Source organism: Helianthus annuus, chromosome 1, assembly GCF_002127325.2.
Source record: "Helianthus annuus cultivar XRQ/B chromosome 1, HanXRQr2.0-SUNRISE, whole genome shotgun sequence".
In the NCBI taxonomy this organism is placed as follows: Eukaryota; Viridiplantae; Streptophyta; class Magnoliopsida; order Asterales; family Asteraceae; genus Helianthus; species Helianthus annuus.
The window spans coordinates 57,910,076-57,928,765 of record NC_035433.2 but is presented as its reverse complement, the minus strand read 5'-3'; the positions used below and the strand labels follow the sequence as shown (position 1 = coordinate 57,928,765).

Sequence of the window (18,690 nt, the reverse complement as noted above, 5' to 3'; positions counted from 1 at the left end):
ATTTGTAACATCATTAGCAATATACAACGATTTATAACATTTAAGTAATTAGTATTTAACACAGATATTAAACTTTCAAGACATGCCAAATGAGTGGTTAAACAAAAAGAAACAGTACGGAATAAATGTAATTAATTGAAATTAGAAGCAGACAAAGGTTTTTTAATTTGTAACATATAGAAGCATCAGACAAGTCTTTATAAAATTTAAAAAATTACTGTTTAACATAAAAACCATAACGACTGTCAAAACCAAAAAATACAATATATAGAGTTAAAATCTAACATATGAAAGGCAAAAAAATTTCCATCACTGTGATTTAACTAATTAGTACGGCTATCGTAAGGTTCAACTCGTTCAACACTCAACACCTGCTCATTCTCATCAAAAGAATAGTGAACCGTGTCAAGGACGTTAATTCTAGCAGCTTTCATGAACTTCTTCCAACCGGTCAGCGCGTATCGCCAACCTCCTCCTGTTTTTTTTTTCCCGTCTTGTACCATTGGTAAATTGCTTAGGTGGATCGAGATGCATAAGCCTAACAGTGATATCTTTTAAACCTTCATGAAGTCTAGCCATCCGTGAAACAGGATCCGGAATCCTCTGTATATATGTAAAAATAAAAATAATAATAAATATGAAAGAAAAATAACAATGTATATTAAGTAACAAAAAAATGCAAATCATGTTTAGAAATGTGGAAAAATTGATATTAAAACTTACAAAATAACGTTCACCAGCCATACGTCTAAAACGACGAACAGAACCATGTATTTGTACTTCACCTTCATTTTCAGCATCGATAGGTGCAACTTCAGGCTGCAAATTAAGGCATATAATTTGTATAACATTAACATATAAAAGCTTATGAAGTAACGAAATTAAACTTACCACTTCGATGTCTATATCAGAAAAATCGACTTCAAGTCCGTTTTCTCCAAAAACTTTTAAAAGGAAAAAATTGCCAAAACCTTTTGTAATTAACAAAATACAATCAACCTTCAGATGTAACATACTGACCATTACGTCAAAACCAACGGTAAATCCAACTTTACCGTCAGATGTTTCAATGGCAACCTTAAAAATTTTGTTACCCAACATTACAGTAGATATTACATCATTTGATGAATATTGATCAACTTTTGGCAGGATGCTTTCAGGAATGACCTGTGGGAATAAGAAACAAAGAAAAAAAATCTATTCAGAATATAAGTATTTGATCATACATACAATAAGAAAAAATAAATAATAAATCTTACATAAAAATGCGATGATGGAGGTAGCAAATACGTCCAAAAAGAGCCACGACTAACGCCATCAACGTAAGATGTTAATTTAAAAGTAGTAGACGAAATGGGATTAAATACTACCAAACAACCTTTCGTTAGACTCAAATGTTCTACAACATTGGACCAACCATGGAAGAGGAATAACTTTCCTTTAGCACCGCTTAAAGAAACATTAAACTCTCGGCCATCTTCAGTGTGTATCATAACATTGGTAGGACCTTTATAAACACCCCATAGTTTGCAAACAGCATCATCTGGAATGCACTAACAAAACAAAAAAAAAACAATTACAATATCATTAAATTTATATATAACACAATTATAATAAACTGTATTTAATATGAAGAAAACAAAAATTATGTAATAAATTGTCACTTACCAAAATAACTGTATCTGCTACATTCATTAACCTTAAGAACCATGGTAGACTGAAAATGATTTAAAAAATAAGATGTTAATGGTAGTGTAAATAAGAAAAAAATAAAAACAACAGAGATTGAACGTAGATGATATGTTACATAAAGTAACAAAAACGAACAATAAAATACCTTGATGAACCTTCAGACATAGCAATAATCTACAAACAACAAAAAAAAAAAATTTAACAACATATTATACTAACATTAAAAACGTTAAAAACATCAAAATATATATCTTGTATTACATAATCTATAACAAAATTAGGCAACGGATGATATAAATAAAATGATATCACATTAAAAATTAACAAATTAACATCACATTTCACATAAAACAAAACATAAGATTAAAAAAGTGACATATAAGAATAGAATTGGAGTCGGGGTTTACTATAAACATCATATTCCGCAAGAGATTACATAAACATAGTAGATAAACAACTTACATGTTTACAAAATAAACATAGTAAATAAACATAAACATAGTTTACAAACATTAAATACAATGAAGAGCACATGAATAATGATTAATGAATGAATTAAACATAACGAACTTACATGTTTGTAGAGCGATATGTAAACCTCAGATATGGATTGAATAAAAAGTAGATGTAGATGGACAATGTGAGGAATGTAAAACAATCTATATATATAGATCCGTTGAAGAAATAAATTGTAATATGGAAACCGATGGTATTCTTGGAAGAAGATTGGAGGGAAGTTGAAGAGTTGACTGGAACCATAACTGCAAAGGACATAAAATCTTTAAAAAAAAAACGTAAACATAAATATAGAAACAATTACTACTTAGACAACCAAAATTTATTCCTTTAGTTTCCAAAATTAAGGTTAAGAACATTACTCTGTTTTAAAAAAAATTTAAATTTAACTAATATTATAAATTTATGTCTATAATTATTTTTTAAAATTTATAACATATTAGTTATAATTAATATTAAAAATTTGCTTGCATAACATAAAAACATAATAAAAATATAGATGGTAAATTTATAAAAGTTAAAAAACAAAATTAAAAGATTTAATTAACCTTCTTGCTTGCAGAAAGATGGGATTCCGATTGTTATGCCAGAGTTCGGGGATGACATGAATACAAAAATCAAATAAAAATCGTTAAATGCGATAAATATATTTGGATGTACAAAAATGAGAATAGTATAAATCAATATGTAGGTAATGAATAACCAGCATACCTTCAAGATTTATGGTCAGAGATACAGAAATCAGACCAAAACAAATGTGATTTATGGTGGGATCTACAAAAATCAGACCAAAAAAAAACAGATAATGGTGGGATAAAGGATTATAAGTCATACCTTAAAGATGTACGGTTGGATCTACAAAAATCAATAACAAAACAAATGTTAAAATCAAAGTCTGTTCTTGATACAAAACATATAATATCAAAAATTTAGGTTCAAATAAGTGTATTTACCGTTGATGTTGACCTAATTTTTGTAAAATGGGTGAGAAGATAACCGAATCAAGAAGAAAAGAAGGAGATTATGGTGGGATCTACAAAAAATCAGACCAAAGTAAATCAGATTATGGTGGGATAAAGGAATAAACAACATACCTTAAAGATCTACGGTTGGATCTACAAAAATCAAAACAAAACAAATGTTAAAATCAAACCCTGTTCTTGATACAAAACTTATAATAACATAAATTTAGGTTCAAATCAGTGTATTTACCTTTGATGTTGACCTAATTTTTGGTAAAATGGGAGAGAAGATAACCGAATCAAGAAGAAAAGAAGGAGATTACATAGTAAAATGAGATTTCAATTAGGTTATAAATGATCCGAATATAATAGCTGGTTGTTTTCGGAGCACACATAACCCGACCCAAGAAAATTCGGATGCCGCGTACATTGTCTTTGGATTTGCGAATTTACAAAGGAATGGGATTTCCCTCCTAAATCACATTGCCACATCATCCTAGATGGCCAAAGACAAATGCCACATTGCCCAAATCCATCTCATTTATATATATATATATATATATTAACGATCATTGATAGGTTTCTTTTATCCCTTTAACTAGGTTAGAACCCCGTGTATTACACGAAATGAATAAATGCAATTTTATATACCAAATAACAAAAAAATATATCTTTAAAAATCTCGTTTATTACGCGGGTCGAATAAATGCAATTTTATATACCAAATAAATAAACAATATATATTTAAAAATCTCGTTTATTACATTGGTTGAATATATGTAATTTTATATATTAAATAATAAAAAAGTTATATCTTTAAGAACCTCGTGTATTGTACGGGTTGAGTAAATTTAATTTTATATATTAAATAATAAAAAGTTACATTTTTAAGAACCTCGTCGAGCTGAGGAGGGAGACTAAGTTCGACCGTTAGGGAGACTAAAGCGGGAGCCAGTGTTATACGGGTTGAACACGTGTAATTGTATATACCAAACAATAAAAAGTTATATCTTTATAAATCCTATGTATTATATGTATTGAATAAATCTAATGTTTTATACTACATAATAAAAAAAGTTATATTTTTAAAACCTCGAGTATTACACGAGTTGCATAAATGTAATTTTGTATAGTAAAAAATAAAAAAATGTTATATCTTTAAAAAACCTCGTTTATTACACGGGTTGAATGAATCTAATAAAAATTTATATCTTAAAAAAACTAACGGATATACTCGATATACGATAGATGGGGTGATTGCGGTGATTGTTCTTATAAATGTCACGTAAACATAGTGATTACCGTATTTAAGTTGAGAATTGAACACGAAAATATAACTATAGAAGCAATAAATACCTTTTAAACATTTTTTAAATATATTCTACTCTTACCTATTTTAGTTTAATAACATAAATAAATCATTTAAATTAACTGAGTTAGGGCTAAAGGACATAACTTGCAAGGGTTTGCAAACATCGAGTACGTTTTCTGTAATTATTGAAGAAAAAAGACACAGTTTGAAATAAGTGACATATATAAAGGACGATTTTTATAATTTACTCTATTTTAAAATATTATATATATTATCTCCTATATGAATTGTTTAAATTTATATTAAATTTAATTATATAATTATCTTTTAGTTGATATTAATTATCTATAAAAATAGATGGCTTCAATGAATGACACGTATCCAAAACTTGGTTTCTTTTATTATATAGTATAGATTAAACAACTATGGTATGAACAGAGAAACAACCACAACATAGGATATAGTGATAAAATGTGACCAAAATCTTTTAACCCAAATCAGAAAACTTTCCACCACAAATCCTAAATATTGCAACTCTCAGGTCTACAATGAACAAATGTTCAACAAGATCAACTTATTACAATACATCAACATACAAAGGAAACCATGATCTCAGCAATTCACTTTTATATCTGCTCCTATCATAAATTACAACCAGAACCTTCATAAAAGCCCATAGATGATCGTATTCCTCATATTCTTTTGACTTGTACACATAAGCCCCTCAGATCCTCATAACTTTCATATTAAACCTCCAACTTATAAGACTCGCAAGTATTTAACCTGCATGTACACTTGTTGCACCTTTTAGTAACACTTAACCAATAAACAACATATTAACATATGAATGTTTTATTACACTATCATTTTAACATCCCCCTTCATTCATATGTCCAAACATATTAACCAACCCTAATTTCTCACAGAATGCCTCATGCTGAGACACACTTAATCCTTTTGTAAAAATATCAACAACCTGTATTTGGTGTCAATTTTCATTAGATTTATAACTCCAGCAGCAACTTTTTCCCTTAAAAAATGCAAATCAATTTCAAAGTATTTTGTTCTTTCATGAAAAACAGGGTTGGATGCTATAGATATAACAGCCTTACTATCACAATATAGATTAACCGGTAAAGAACATGTAATTCCAAGTTCTTTTAACACATTCGAAATCCACATAACTTCACAAGTAAAAGAACACATAGCTCTATATTCTGCTTCACCTATAGACCAAGAAATAGTACTCTGTTTCTAACTTTTCCAGGATATCAAGGATGATCCCAGAAAAATACAAAAGCCAGTTACAGATTTCATGGTTTATAAACATTTGGCCCAGTCAGAATCCACATATCCAACTAGATCAAATAACCTACTTCTCTTAAACCAAATACCCTTTCCAGAACACATTTTAAAATATCTAAGAAGTCTTAAAGCAACTTGAAGATGAGAATAATTTGGACTATGCATAAATTGACTCAAGAACTGAACAACATATCTAATATTAAGTCTAGTTAAAGACAGATAAATCAACTTCCTGATTAAGTTTTGATAACCAGTTACATTATTTAATATTTCATGATTCTTATCAGTTTTATGTGGACACAATAAAACATTATTCTATAGGTGTATTAACAGGCTTACAGCCTAAATAGCCAAACTCATTTAACAACTCAAGACAACATTTCCTTTGATTTAGACACACGCCTCCTGTATCATATAACACTTCAATACCAAGAAATTATTTAAGAATACCAAAGTCTTTAATTTTGGCAATTAGCATTTGAAACTTGTTTAACTCTATCAATTTCTACTATACTATTACCTGCTATAACTATGTCATCAACATAGACAAGTAGTATAACAACAACATAACTTTTAGATAATACAAACAAGGAATAGTCACATACACTTTGCACAAATCCAATTTTAAGAAACACATTTGACGAATTTTCATTCCACTTTCTTGGTGCTTGCTTTAAACCATTTAAAGATTTTACCAACTTACACACCTTTATTTCGTTTTTAGAGTAATAATCAGGTGGTAAAGACATATAAACATCCTTATTTATAGACCCACATAAAAAAGCATTATTTACATCTAATTGGAACAAAGACCAATTATTTGAACTGCCAAACTAATAACACATCTAACAGTAACCATTTTCATAACAGGTGATAATGTTTCACCAAAATCTATGCCCTCTCTTTGGTTATAACCCTTGGCAACTAATCTAGCTTTAGATCTTTTAACCTCACCACTTGACTTGTATTGTACTTTATATACCCATTTACACCCAATAGGTTTTCTACCATGAGGTAAATCTTCAAGAACCCAAGTGTTGTTCCTAAACAAGGCTTCCATTTCAGAGTTCATATCCTCAATCCACTTAGGATCCTTTGAAGCCTCATCATAGGAACTTGGTTCCACGGTTTTATTCAGATTACTAACAAAGAAAAGATTCTCAACAGGCAAACAAGCATAATTAACAACCTTTTCTATGCCATATTTTACTTTACCATCTAAAACAAACTCATCAATTTTTAGGAACAAATGTATTTCTAGAAGACCTTCTAAGACCAGCTAAGGTTCCCTCAGATGGGTTGGTCTCAGCACCGGACACTTCTGTGTCTTCAGCCCTACCAAGTTCCTCTCTACTACTACTTTCTACACCAGACCCTAAGTTTTGACTAGACTCAGTCTGACCAGGAGTGGCATATGTAGAGGGAACTGGTTGTTGATCATCACTAGAAGTGTCATGAGATCCAACAATACCCTCTTCATCATTGGGAGTGAAAGAAACTTCAGGACTATAAAATCTTTTTCTCATCTAAACTCCACAACTTGTAACCTTTTTTAATATTGGAATAACCAATGAGTACACACTTATTAGCATGATAAGCAAACTTATCAGGCTCATTTAACACAGTACGAAAACACACACACCCAACGTTTCTTAAATGAGATCATGAGGGTTTAAAACCAAACATAAATACATAAGGACTCTTCCCTATTAACACAGAGGATGGATCCCTGTTTATTAAATAAACAACACTTAGAACACAATCACTCCAAAATCTCAGAGGTAGACCACCCTGAAACATCAGAGCTCTGACTATATTCAAAAGATGTCTATGCTTCCTTTCAACTACACCATTTTGTTGTGGTGTATATGAACAGGAAGTTTGATGTATAATACCTTAGTTTTTACAAAAAAAAAAAAAAGAGAAAAGAAAAGAAACTATTCATTTGGTTATTTACAAACTCACTCCATTTATCACTTCTAAACATCTTAACCTTCCTTTTAAACTGAGTTAATACCAATTCATAAAAGACTTTTAAATTTTCGAAGACCTCCATCTTATTCTTAAGAAAATAACACCACACAGACCTAGAATAATCATCAACCACAGTTAAAAATTATTTATAACCCTCATAACTAGTTATCTTTTAAGGACCCCACAAGCCTAAGTGTATTAGATCACCAACACTCTTAGACTTATGATCATTCAGTAGAAAAGGAACTTTAACTTGTTTAGACTTATAACAAACTTCACAAGGACCATGTTCAACAGAATTAATACCCAAACTATCTTTCAAAATAGCCAGAACCTTATCAAATGGGTGCCCTAACCTACTGCGCAACATATTAGATTTAAATACACTATTAAAACACATATTCACAGAATTACCATTTTTACCAATAAAATACAGACCATTATCCTGACTACCAATCACCAGGATTTTCTTTGATTTCAAATCCTTTAACATACAATTTTCCTTATTAAACAACACTGTGATCTTGTTATCTTTAGCAAGTTTATGAACATATAACAGATTAACATTATAATCGAGAACATAGAACACATCTTTTAAAACAGCATCATTTATTAGTTTTAACTCTCCAAACTTTAAAACCTTAACATTTATTCCATTTGGATGACTAACTTTTAACCCACATTCAGAAACATTAATATAATTAAACATGTCCTTGTCAGAATATCTTGATTAGCACTAGAATCAACAATCCAATAATAATCATGATCAAAACTAACATTACTAGAGCAATTAACAAAGTTATTAACAAACCTATACATGTCGGATGACTCACCTCCCATATTAGCCTTTAATTGTTCTCCCCCAGTTTTATCACCAACCAGACATAACAACCTAGAAATCTACTCAGAAGTGAATGGTAAAGCTGTAAAAACAAAACTAGAAGAACCAATAGACATATTAAACTTATTATTATAACCAATATTATTTTTAACAAACTGTCCTACTGGGCTTCTTTTCATACTAGGGGGATATCCAATTATTTCAAAACAACAATCAACTATATGCTCTAACATATTACAATGAGTACATTTTAAATTTGGGTTAGGACCTCTAAAGACTATTCTCCTAGGATCAACAGACTGATTCGACTTAGATATAAAAGACACACTTTGTCCTTTTGATCCACTATTAGCTATCCTACATGATTCTTCTCTAGAAATTAAAGCAAAAGCAGCTTTAACAGAAGGGAATGGTTCTCTTGTCAATAGATTTGTTCTTACAGGTTAATAAACATCATCAAGACCCATAAGAAACTGCATAAGTTTTATTAAAGTTGTAAAATCATTATAATCCTTAGTTGCTTGACAAAAACAAGAAGGCAAATGAACCATAGCATCAAATTGCTTCCACATTGTTGTTAATTTATTATAATATTCAGCAACAGAACTACCATTTGAGAGATACAATTAATTTTCTTATAAAGATCATAGACAACAGAACCATCCACCTTATCATATGTCTCTTTTAAATCATTCCAAACCGTAGAGGCAAGTTTGGAAAAAAAACATGTCCTAGTTCTTCAGACACATAATTCAACAACCAAGTTAGAACCACAGAGTTACATCTATCCCATTGACTAGCTGATACCTTATCATCATTATATTTTTCACATTTACCATCAATAAAGCCATATTTATTCTTAGCTTCTAATGCAAGCTTCATTGCACTAGATCAGACAACATAATTTCCAGTACCCTCAAGCTTTATACTAACTATGGTCAGGGCACTTGAATAACTAGGGTGTAAATACAGACGGTCCCCAATATCAAGTTTTCTAATAAAGGTTGTAGAAGAACCAAAACCATCACCCATTTTAACACTAATATCAACAAATCAGGAACAAACAGAACAAATAACAACACATATCAGACAAGAACAACAAGCAACTAAAGACAAACAACAAACCCTAAGGCGAAACTGTGTCAGGGGCTAGATTCCAGGATCGCCACTAATGGTGCCTGGACAAGTCTTAAAACAGGAGCCAAGAACTAGACAACTACAAGAACTACTAAGGAATAATATGCAAATCAACAACAAAAAACACAATAATGACAATACAATGCACAAACAACACCAAGACTCAATTACACCGATCCATACTACCCTGGCAACAAGAATGCCTAGACACAACTGATCAAGTGTAATAAAGAAAAAAAGAGAAGGATCGATCTTACAACAACGTTTAACTCCCTCCTTAAGCAGATCTGAACTGTAACCTTTTAGGGTTACAAGATCAGATCAGATTAGAAGGCAAATCCAATCCAACAAACCCTAAGTTTGAGTTTCTAGATCTTGAACAAGTGTGATTCCCAAGAACGCTCCGATCTACCCCACAGATGGTTTCTTGAGTACAGAAACCCTAAATAGCTTAAAGACGAACACACCAGAGATAATACCCAGCGGAAACACACTGACCAAGAGCTAAATAGCTCTAACACCACTATGGTATGAACAGAGATACAATCACAACACACGATATAATGACAACACGTGACCAAAATCTTATTAATCCAAACCAGGAAACTTTACCCTAGAAACCCTAGATCTTACAACTGTAAGATCTACAATGAACAAATGTTCAATAAGATTAACTTATTACAATATCAATTGATCATCAACGTATAAAGGAAACCATGATCTCACAGGATCAAAAACTCTCTAACAAACCCTAACAATAACAAAAGAGAAACTGAAAGTATAACAGACTCAACAACTGAGAGAATGAGCACAGTGAACCTTAGGGTCCACTTTTATATCTACTCCTATCATAAATTACAACCAGAACCTTCATAAAAGCCCATAGGTGATCGCAGTCCTCATATTCTTTAGACTTGTACACATAAGCCCCTCAGATCCTCATAACGTTCATATCAAAACTCCAACTTATAAGACTTGCAAGTATTTAACCTGCACGTACACTTGGCACGCCTTTTAGTAACACTTAACCAATAAACAACATATTAACATATGAATGATTTATTATACCATCATTTTAATACAGAAATATTGGATTTTAATAATCCCAACTATGTGTCGTTGGCCGCTAACAGTCCCAACTTCAAAAATAACTATTGGCATTTGGCAGTAGCAACTATTGACACATTGGCCACTAATGGACCCTGATTAACAGAACCGTAAAGACGTTAGTCTCCGGTCGCCGGAAAATCATTTTTGGAGACATCGATTAGATTAGTCTCATAGATTAATAAGACCCACGCGCGTTGCGATGACGGGTGGTCCGTAAGACAACCCTTAAGTGCCTTAAAAAGATTAAAATCCCATGCTTTACACGTTTAATTGTTTGAACTTAGTAACTACTAGTTGTTTCGACGTGCAGGTGCAAATGGAGCTTAAAAGAGAAGTAATTTGGAGCATCAATGAAAAAATCAATTTTTGGAATTGAAGAATAAAGAGGATAGCATGATAGAGGACGAAATTACGAGAATGTAGGCGAAAACGATGAAGAAAACGGAGTTGAAACGAAAAAGTTATGCTGAAAACAAGTTTTCATGTTGAAGCATGCCGTAAGCTACGGCAAGGGCCGTAGCTTACGGCGCTGACTGGCACTTTTTGTCACCGTATGACAGTTTAAAGCCACCGTAAGCCATTCCAAGCCACCGTAAGCTACGGTGGCCACCGTAGCTTACGGCGCCGACTGTTCTAAAATTGTAACTCATGCATTAATGGGCCACTAGATGATGTTTTATGCTCTCCTATCATGGGTTTTCGGTAACACAACATTGGGAGACGAATTTTGGCTAACTTTTGGAGCTTGAAGACTATCTCTTTCATTGTTTTTCATGTTCTTAACTTGGTTGAAGATTAAAACTTGGTTTATGATGATGATTCAAGCCATGAGTGGCTAAATACTTTGTGACTATCTTTGGTTGAAGGTTTGTATAAGACTTTATGTTTGATTTCTTATTTCTAGAATAACAATCTTTGTCTTTATTGAATTGCTTGTTATGGTGTGTGATTGATTGTTAGTAAATTGTTGATTCTTATGTTAAACTAATGAGAAACCATACGTTCTTGGTGCCGTTGGCAATTGAGATATCATGGGTATAGTTAGGCTTGGGTAAGGGTTGATTGATCATCGTGTAACAACCTCACGTTCTAGGAATCTGAGTACTTAGTTCCCTTTCATCACTACAAGTAATCACACATGAACTATGTCTATGTAGTTCTTTCTAGTGGAATGATAGCATAAATGTCAAAGCAAACCAGAAACCAAAGATGGTCATTTGTCTCTAATTTGTTTACAACCAACACTTTCATGTTGCAATTAGAATAGTAATATTAGTTTTCCAAATCAAATCAATCAAATCAACTCTTGAACTTTATTTTCTTGCAATTAGCTTAATTTAGTTAAATTAGATACACTTTCAAATAGCACATTTTTCACAAACTCCCTGTGTTCGATACCCACTTACCGCTAGCTATTTAGTAGTAATTGGATTAAATTTGATTATGACCACGACATTTGGCCGTAAGCTACGGTACTAACAACCAATCACACATCATAACAACAAATCATAAAGATAAAAATTGTTATTCTAGAAATTAGAAAAATCAAACAAGAAATGTCTCAACCAAACCTTCAATCTAGGACAATCATCAAATGTTTAGCCACTCATGGCTTGAAGTGACAACATCATGCAAAAGTAAAAGAGAATAATGTTCACAAAGTTCACCAACAAGAACTAGATAGAGATTAAGTGTAACTTCCACCTTTTAATGTGGATTTATGATGCCCTTTCAAGTCCAATCAATCCCATTCGGTTACACACACTTTAGAGACGATTTTTGGTTGTTCTTGGGAGCTTGAAGACATCTTTAATCATTGTTCTTATGTTTCTAACTTATTTTGAAGATCACGACTTTGTTATGATGTTTGTTAAAGCCATGAGTGGCTAAACTTGTTATGATTGTCTTTAGTTGAAGGTTTGTAAGACTTTATGCTTTGATTTCCTAATTTCTAGAATAACAATCTTTATCTTTATGATTTGTTTGTTATGGTGTGTGATTGCTTTGTTGTAAATTGTTGATTCTTATGTTAATCTAGTTTGAAATCATACGTTCTTGGTGTCGTTGGCAATCGAGATATCATGGGTAAAATTAGACTTGGGTAAGGGTTAATTGATCATCGGGTAACAACCTCACGTTCTAGGAATCTGAGTACTTAGTTCCCTTTCATCACTACAAGTAATCACACATGAACTATGTCTATGTAGTTCTTTCTAGTGGAATGATAACATAAATGTCAAAGCAAACCAGAAACCAAAGATGGTCATTTGTCTCTAATTTGTTTACAACCAACACTTTCATGTTGCAATTAGAATAGTAATATTAGTTTTCCAAATCAAATCAATCAAATCAACTCTTGAACTTTATTTTCTTGCAATTAGCTTAATTTAGTTAAATTAGATACATTTTCAAATAACACATTTTCCACAAACTCCCTGTGTTCGATACCCACTTACCGCTAGCTATTTAGTAGTAATTGGATTAAATTTGATTGTAACCACGACATCACGTCAAATTTTGGCGCCGTTGCCGGGGAGTAGTGCGCAATGTGTGTTATCTTGTGTATTAGTTAAAAAAATAAAATAAAAAAATAAAATAAAAAAATTTAAAAAATCCCAAAAAGATTTTCTTTGATGTTCGTGATTTACACTTGGTAGTTGAGTGGTGTTGTGCAGGATGACAGTGCATTACACAGATTTCAGCTTCTCTACGTGTAGACTGTGCGGGGTCCACGTCATCCGTGTATCGGTTGCCATGAGGCCCACTACAGGAGGGCACATGGAAAACCGGTGTCTTATGTTTCACAGCTTCCACCTCCATCATACGTTGATGATTATGAATCAGAAATGGAGGATGATTATTACTCGGATGGATATGATCGGGACGAGGATGTTTACTATGAGACAAGGACGGATAGTCTATGTTTTTGTTGCGGTCGCGATCACACTTATGATTATGATGTGTGCACGGTGTATTCAGAAAACCCAAAGTATTGGAATAAAAAATGATGGATGTGCGCATCTTAAGACCGTATCAGGGATATCGACAATATCATCCCGAAGAGTATTCTGAGCCCGAAGGTGTTTACACTTATCAGACCGAGGAGGAGAAAGAGCTTGGTATATTGGAAGTGACTTTGTCTAAACTCGAGCAATATTTAGCAACACCCAACCTGTCCGATGAAGATCGAATCAGCTGTTTAGTTTCTAAGTGTCATAATTTAAAAATGAAGATAGAGATAGAACAACGCCTCTCACCATTACCTGATGATATTAGAGATTATTCTCACATGAAGGAGGAGGTTGTGGAGGATAACACCACACCAATGAGTCCTTTATCTGATGAAGAGTCACTGGTGGATCAGATGCTGTGTGCAGATGATGAGGCAGAACAGTCTGAGGAGATGAATATGTGTACCAAACCTCTTCCCATATCAATCATTCAAAATAACAAGTGTGGGGAAGAGGGTTCGAGGAAGAAGATGAGAAGGGTGAAACCACAAGACATCACGGTATACATCATGAAGTGGATTAGTGAAACCCGCAGGTGCAGTCTTAACATGCCAATTATACTGACAAATCTATGGAGATGGCATGTAAATTTCCGGGCATTCGTTGGAAATGTTTTGGGTAAGTGTGCATTGAGACCACCATAACACATATCAGGTATGGTCTGGCTGAAGACCTTTAAACTTAGCGCTCTCGGGAGGCAACCCGGGGATGTAGAGTATTGTATTCTTGTTTTATATTTTGTTTTGTTTTGTTTTGTTTTGGTGTTGTGTTTGTGTTTTTGCAGGTTACTATGTTTCAATCCTCGTGGATGCAATGATTCAAGTGTGGGGATGTTTGGCAACATCCCCGTTGAGATATCAGCGAATCCAAGAGATGTTTATGTTCCTGTCCGATTACTACAGCTGCATCATTACCAACACTACTGATTTACAGATCGGGTCGTGTCTTTTTCTCATTGTGTGCACCTTTGTATATATTCATGTTTTTGTTCAGGGTTGGGCGGATGGGTGGTGTTTTGATGTGATTAGTTTATGGGTTGTGAAGGATTGGTGGTGTTCCTAATAATTAAAATAAAAAGAAATAAAAAAAATAAAAAGAAATTTGGGATTTGAGAGTATTAGCGAAAGCTAATGTTGTTGGTTAAAAGCGATCTTTTCCTCAAAACCATACATTGGGACAATGTATCCCAAGTGTGGGGATGATGGGGGGAATTTTTGAGAATTTTAAAAATTTTTGTGAAGCCAAGCGAAAATTGTCAAAATTTGAAACCTTGATATTGTTCCACTTGACACACCGACACCCATTTCTAGTCCTTTATTGGTGAGAGTTTGAGCCACATATGATTATTAATGATGCTTTCTTTGTTTTGAGTGGCGGTGTGTTTATTGTGTTAATAGAACTTGTGTACGAAATCTTGTTAAATCCTAGAGTTAGCATGCTTGTGAAAATGATAGGGGACTTTTAGGTAGCTTCGTCTAGATGTGTGAGAGTGTGGGAATTGGGGGTTGGTCCTCATACATTACATATATGAGCTTGGTATTGTGAGGGGTGGGGGTTTGGTCTTTAGAAAGCCACGTTTGAGCCTTATACCATTCGGTTGTGACCCAAACCTACTTCTTACAAAAAACTTTACCTATTGAGATGACCCGGTTTAGGAGATTTAGTATGTAATGTTGATGTCCTTGTATATATTGTTGAGCTTTTATGTCTTATCTTTGTTAAAAAAAAAGAAAAAAAAAGAGAAAAATATGAGAAAAATACAAAAAGAAGTATTTAGTTGCAATAGAAGTTGAGAAGTTGATGATGTTTTGTATATAGTTGATGTTTGCGTTGTTTAGTGGTAGAAATAAAAACCGGGTCAAATCAATTAGCTACTTGCATATATATTCCACCATTTTCCTACCTTTACACATAGCCCCGTTACAACCCGAATGTCCTTTTGATTCATAAGCATGCTAGGTATTTGATAGGAGGAAACTTGATTTGTATACAGGGTTATTGTCGCACAATCACACACTTGCATTGAGCGTGTTAGCATAATGTTGCTAATATTACTTGTCACCGAGAGTTGTTGTGAGGGGTGTGTCTTGTGGTATGATAAAAAGTTTGTAAAAGGACGGTACATTTTAGCTTGGTTTGCATGTTGATCGCTTGTGGTTTTGAAATGGTTAATGAATGAGCTGCTTGGGACAAGCAACGGTTAAGTGTGGGGATGTGACGGGTGGTCCGTAGGACAACCCTTAAGTGCCTTAAAAAGATTAAAATCCCATGCTTTACAAGGTTTACTGTTTGAACTTGGTAACTACTAGTTGTTTGGACGTGCAGGTGCAAATGGAGCTTAAAAGGGAAGTAATTTGGAGCATCAATGAAAAAATCAATTTTTAGAATTGAAGAATAAAGAGGATAGCATGATAGAGGACGAAATTACGAGAACGTAGGTGAAAACGGTGAAGAAAACGGAGTTGAAACGAAAAAGTTATGCTGAAAACTAGTTTTCATGTTGAAGCCTGCCGTAAGCTACGGCATGGTCCAGTCAGCACCGTAAGCTATGGCCCATTTAAACTGTCATACGGTGAAAAAAAGTGCCAGTCAGCGCCGTAAGCTACGGCCCATGCCGTAGCTTACGGCAGGCTTCAACATGAAAACTTGTTTTCAGCATAACTTTTTCGTTTCAACTCCGTTTTCTTCACCGTTTTCACCTACGTTCTCGTAATTTCGTCCTCTATCATGCTATCCTCTTTATTCTTCAATTCTAAAAATTGATTTTTTCATTGATGCTCCAAATTACTTCCCTTTTAAGCTCCATTTGCACCTGCACGTCCAAACAACTAGTAGTTGCCAAGTTCAAACAATTAAACGTGTAAAGCATGGGATTTTAATCTTTTTAAGGCACTTAAGGGTTGTCCTACGGACCACCCGTCACATCCCCACACTTACCCGTTGCTTGTCCCAAGCAACTCATTCATTAACCATTTCAAAACCACAAGCGATCAACATGCAAACCAAGCTAAAATGTACCGTCCTTTTACAAACTTTTTATCATACCACAAGACACACCCCTCACAACAACTCTCGGTGACAAGTAATATTAGCAACATTATGCTAACACGCTCAATGCAAGTGTGTGATTGTGCGACAATAACCTTGTATACAAATCAAGTTTCCTCCTATCAAATACCTAGCATGCTTATGAATCAAAAGGACATTCGGGTTGTAACGGGGCTATGTGTAAAGGTAGGAAAATGGTGGAATATATATGCAAGTAGCTAATTGATTTGACCCGGTTTTTATTTCTACCACTAAACAACGCAAACATCAACTATATACAAAACATCATCAACTTCTCAACTTCTATTGCAACTAAATACTTCTTTTTGTATTTTTCTCATATTTTTCTCTTTTTTTTCTTTTTTTTTAACAAAGATAAGACATAAAAGCTCAACAATATATACAAGGACATCAACATTACATACTAAATCTCCTAAACCGGGTCATCTCAATAGGTAAAGTTTTTTGTAAGAAGTAGGTTTGGGTCACAACCGAATGGTATAAGGCTCAAACGTGGCTTTCTAAAGACCAAACCCCCACCCCTCACAATACCAAGCTCATATATGTAATGTATGAGGACCAACCCCCAATTCCCACACTCTCACACATCCAGACGAAGCTACCTAAAAGTCCCCTATCATTTTCACAAGCATGCTAACTCTAGGATTTAACAAGATTTCGTACATAAGTTCTATTAACACAATAAACGCACCGCCACTCAAAACAAAGAAAGCATCATTAATAATCATATGTGGCTCAAACTCTCACCAATAAAGGACTAGAAATGGGTGTCGGTGTGTCAAGTGGAACAATATCAAGTTTTCAAATTTTGACAATTTTCGCTTGGCTTCACAAAAATTTTTAAAATTCTCAAAAATTCCCCCCATCATCCCCACACTTGGGATACATTGTCCCAATGTATGGTTTTGAGGAAGAGATCGCTTTTAACCAACAACATTAGCTTTCGCTAATACTCTCAAATTCCAAATTTCTTTTTATTCTAATTATTAAGAACACCACCAATCCTTCACAACCCATAAACTAAACACATCAAAACACCACCCATCCGCCCAACCATGAACAAAAACATGAATATATACAAAGGTGCACACAATGAGAAAAAGACACGACCTGATCTGTAAATCAGTAGTGTTGGTAATGATGCAGCTGTAGTAATCGGACAGGAACATAAACATCTCTTGGATTCGCTGATATCTCAACGGGGATGTTGCCAAACATCCCCACACTTGAATCATTGCATCCACGAGGATTGAAACATAGTAACCTGCAAAAACACAAACACAACACCAAAACAAAACAAAACAAAACAAAACAAAATACACAACACGAATACAATACTCCACATCCTCGGGTTGCCTCCCGAGAGCGCTAAGTTTAAAGGTCTTCAGCCAGACCGTACCATATATGTGTTATGGTGGTCTCAATGCACACTTACCCAAAACATTTCCAACGAATGCCGGGAAATTTACATGCCATCTCCATAGATTTGTCAGTATAATTGGCATGTTAAGACTGCACCTGCGGGTTTCACTAATCCACTTCATGATGTATACCATGATGTCTTGTGGTTTCACCCTTCTCATCTTCTTCCTCGAACCCTCTTCCCCACACTTGTTATTTTGAATGATTGATATGGGAAGAGGTTCGGTACACATATTCATCTCCTCAGACTGTTCTGCCTCATCATCTGCACACACCATCTGATCCACCAGTGACTCTTCATCAGATAAAGGACTCATTGGTGTGGTGTTATCCACCACA

The 18,690-nt window shown here is 33.7% G+C and overlaps 2 protein-coding genes across 2 annotated transcripts; both read right to left on the bottom strand.

Annotated features, from left to right (window-relative positions):
• Positions 1-320: 320 nt before the first annotated feature.
• LOC110867083 lies at positions 321-1,148 on the bottom strand. Its single transcript, XM_022116225.2, has 3 exons — positions 892-1,148; positions 724-819; positions 321-603 (listed from the first exon to the last, which is right to left on the bottom strand). Exons 1-3 carry the CDS (start codon positions 1,099-1,101, stop codon positions 421-423), a joined length of 489 nt encoding a protein of 162 aa, XP_021971917.1. The 5' UTR covers positions 1,102-1,148; the 3' UTR covers positions 321-420.
• LOC118490210 lies at positions 1,113-2,449 on the bottom strand. Its single transcript, XM_035987603.1, has 5 exons — positions 2,267-2,449; positions 1,838-1,866; positions 1,669-1,717; positions 1,231-1,553; positions 1,113-1,167 (listed from the first exon to the last, which is right to left on the bottom strand). The coding sequence occupies exons 2-5, from the start codon at positions 1,855-1,857 to the stop codon at positions 1,113-1,115; spliced, it is 447 nt and encodes a 148-aa protein (XP_035843496.1). The 5' UTR covers positions 1,858-1,866; positions 2,267-2,449.
• Positions 2,450-18,690: the final 16,241 nt, after the last annotated feature.